We start from the raw sequence: 3,652 nt of genomic DNA on the forward strand, positions 1-3,652 counted from the left end.
TGAACAACCCCCCCCCCCCCCCCCCAAATAATTTAAACAACCATTTTTTTAAAAATAACAGTCTTTTAAGAGTTGTAAATCTGTCTATTTCCATTTAGCTCTAGAAAACATATTAAAGCTATATCATTCAGTTGAAGTGAAACCCACAGATGAAAACTTAATATTTTGGGACTGACTCCAGTCCTGTCTGCTGAACTGTGTTGGTTTTTAAGCTCCTTGAGGTGTTTTTAATCTCAGGGGAGACAAAACAGGAAGGCTGTTAATTAAAAAAGAAGAAGTGAGCGTCCTGTAACAAACAGCAGCTCGGGGATTTTACAGAAACCAACAAAGAAAAAGAAAGTTGAGGCATTAAAAGCGTTTCATGTCTATAAAAAACGCTCTAAATCAGAGGAACAGCAGACCTTTAGTGTCTTGAATGGGGAACTATATTTCCCATAATGCACCTTGATGTTGGCTGTTTTCATCAGGCTGAGTCGTCGAGGAGGAAACCTTGACGCTCTTTCTGTTTGTCGGCCTTCAGGTTCCACGAAGTACTCGGACAAAGACAGCGGCGGGATGCTGGTCTGGTCTCCGTACCACACCATCGTGGACTCCAAGCGTAAGTGACCCGCTGCAGTCCTCCGTCAGGTCCTCGGCTCAGACCGGACTAACTGTGTGTTCTGTGTTTGGCCCCACAGTGGACGAATACATCGCCATAGCCAAAGAGAAGCACGGATACAACGTGGAGCAGGTGAGTCCTCGGACAGATGAAAGGACTGACCAATGAAATGAAAACAGTTCCAGTGATGACGAGTTAGCCCGTCACGCTCACTACTTCCTGTTGGATGATCTACTGTAATTTTATTCCACTTATAGAACGATAATATTATAATAACGCAGCTACACCCTTTAAATTTTTTATTCTTAAGAATATTCAGACAGAATTAAAAATTTTTATACACCCTAAATAAATGACATAAAACCACAACAAGCGTTTAGCCTGCCTGGCGTTGAGCTTTTCAAAATAACAGTGTTTCGCTTTCCTGATTTTGCTGATTTGGTGATTTATATTTTTGTGCTTTTAAGATGGTTAAGTAGACAAATTAGTTAAACAGGGTTTTTTTCTGTCTTGTTTTAATTGTGTTTATTGTTGACTTACGATCAGGAGTTTGCACAGGGTGCTTTATTTTGAAAACTAACCGGATTCCCTTTGCTGACTTCTTGCCCGGTTTATCTGCTCTGCGTGACTCGTGTTCTCCGCCAAGCGTCGTTTATCTCGGCCGCGATCAGCTCCGGCAGCGTTGCCCGGTGACTTCCGCAGCCCGGCCTGCCTGAAAATGTGATAAAGCTGCACGATTTGGAGAAAAAGTCGGTGCGATTTGATTACAGTGGAACAAACGGTACTCGGAGTCTACTTGCTTGATTATGATGATGCACAAAATACTGACATTCTGCAATGTGTATTCCTCAACTTGAACAAAGTTAAATGATAATAAGACAATATTTATAACAACAACAAGTAAAACAAGAGTGTTGCTCTGCAGAGGCAGCAAATATTGGCCCACCGGCTCAACATACGTCAGTCTATCTGCACAGCCTGGAGGAGCAACTGGACACGAGTGGATTAAATGAAGAGTATGTTTAGTTAATAGTATTGTGTTACTATAAGAATATTATATGTATTACTGTATTCATTATAATTTCATACAGTAGTGTGTGTGTGTGTGTGTGTGTGTGTGTGTGTGTGTGTGTGTGTGTGTATATATATATAATATTTGACCACTTGTTGTATTAAATCCAGTTCCAGCTGTTTTTATTTATTGAATCCTGGTGCAGGAAAAAGCCTCTACACCCGTCTCTAATTTATTAATTCTATGTTCTAAATTGTCAATAATCATGTTGTTCAACATTTAATGATTTGCTGCAGCACGCCAAACTTTTTTAATGTCCCGCCCCATCCAGGCTGCGATTGGTCGGTTGACGAATAAGTGACTGACGGCCACGTCGGCTATGTGAAGAGTTGAACATGTTGAACAACAGACGGCAGCGAGCCAAACCTTCCTGATCTTCTCCCTGTGTTCTTCTGGCTGACCAGAAGAACACAGAGCGACCGCCGTTTCTCTCGGTGCGCCGGTGGCGAGTCCAAGCGGCGGGGAGGGGGAGGGGGTTATTGTAGGTTGTTGGCTGAAAAGTTACTGGCACGCTGCTCATGAAACATTTTCCTGATTGCGCTGTAGGCCTATCTGTTGGTAGAGACACATGGTGAGAGCCCGGTGTGGGCGGGGCTAATGAGCGGACTGCAGCGCTTTATGTAATCGCACATGAGACATCGCGATCAGGTTAACGGTGCGGCCAGGTGTTAGAGAAGAAATTCACTCTCCAGAGGAAACGCTTGGTTAGAAACTCTGAGGAGGACCGTCGGTGGGGAGACGTCGCTACTGAAACCACCTGCAGACGCTGAGGTGGCGTTTTACCGTGTGGACAAAGTCTGCGCGGTGTTAACGCTGTGTGTGTGTGTGTGTGTGTGTGTGTGTGTGTGTGTGTGTGTGTGTGTGTGTGTGTGCGCGCAGGCGCTCGGCATGCTCTTCTGGCACAAACACAACATCGAGAGGTCTCTGGCCGACCTGCCGAACTTCACCCCGTTTCCTGACGAGTGGACGGTGGAGGACAAGGTGCTGTTCGAACAGGCCTTCAGCTTCCACGGCAAGAGCTTCCACCGCATCCAGCAGATGGTAAACAACAACAACAACAAGTGTTTACGAGTCTCCTGTACAGTCTTATTACGTTAGCTACTGACTCACCGATTTACTCAGCTATACTCAAGAAGGATCTTGAGGTACTTGTACTTTAACTTCATACTTACTGACTGCATTTATGTGACAGCTACTAGTTTCGTTTTAGATTTTACATTAAGACGTGATGAGCTTTGAAAATTCAGCAAACCTCGTTTAAAAATGAGACGTCTGATGAATCATTGGCTGTGTTCGAGACGGAAAGGCAGCTTCCTCAGAAAGCGTCACGTTCAAGTGAAGGCAGCTCCGTTAAGCACGCCGTCTTACGTCTCTTCTGGCTGTGACGGCAGTTAAGCCCGTTTCCAACACAGCCACTGTTTCATTTCAGTAAGAAGTGATCCCGTATTTTACCAGAGGTTATCAGAGAAAAGAGTCTGATGTGATCGTGTTTCCTTCAGTTACCGGACAAATCCATCTCCAGCCTGGTGAAGTACTACTACTCCTGGAAGAAGACCCGGTCCAGAACGAGTCTGATGGACCGACAGGCTCGCAAACTGGCCAACAGGAGCAACCAGGACGACAGGTACGTCCTCGCCGATCGACGGGACGCCTGAGAGACCGTTTAGACTGTATGTAAGAAGCGAGAGAGGACGTCCTCTCTAGCAGGTTTATGTCGCCCCCTGCTGGCCGCTAGAGAGGACGCAGGTTTAAGTCGCCCTCGCTGGCCGCTAGAGAGGACGCAGGTTTAAGTCGCCCCCTGCTGGCCGCTAGAGAGGACGCAGGTTTAAGTCGCCCCCGCTGGCCGCTAGAGAGGACGCAGGTTTAAGGCGCCCCCTGCTGGCCGCTAGAGAGGACGCAGGTTTAAGGCGCCCCCTGCTGGCCGCTGGAGAGGACGCAGGTTTAAGTCGCCCCCTGCTGGCTGCTAGAGAGGACGCAGGTTT

At 46.7% G+C, this 3,652-nt stretch overlaps 1 protein-coding gene across 1 annotated transcript in view; it reads left to right on the forward strand.

Annotated features, from left to right (window-relative positions):
- LOC123964427 (REST corepressor 3-like) overlaps positions 1–3,294 on the forward strand; it is a gene marked incomplete at its 3' end in the record, with an annotated part of 5,171 nt that extends 1,877 nt beyond the window's left edge. The window contains exons 3-6 of the mRNA XM_046041414.1: positions 521–598; positions 678–730; positions 2,550–2,711; positions 3,170–3,294. Coding sequence (XP_045897370.1) covers positions 521–598; positions 678–730; positions 2,550–2,711; positions 3,170–3,294 — 418 coding nt within the window. The remainder of the gene's footprint in view (positions 1–520; positions 599–677; positions 731–2,549; positions 2,712–3,169) is intronic.
- Between the last annotated feature and the right edge of the window lie 358 nt (positions 3,295–3,652).

Source organism: Micropterus dolomieu, unplaced genomic scaffold, assembly GCF_021292245.1.
Source record: "Micropterus dolomieu isolate WLL.071019.BEF.003 ecotype Adirondacks unplaced genomic scaffold, ASM2129224v1 contig_2340, whole genome shotgun sequence".
Lineage (NCBI taxonomy): Eukaryota > Metazoa > Chordata > Actinopteri > Centrarchiformes > Centrarchidae > Micropterus > Micropterus dolomieu.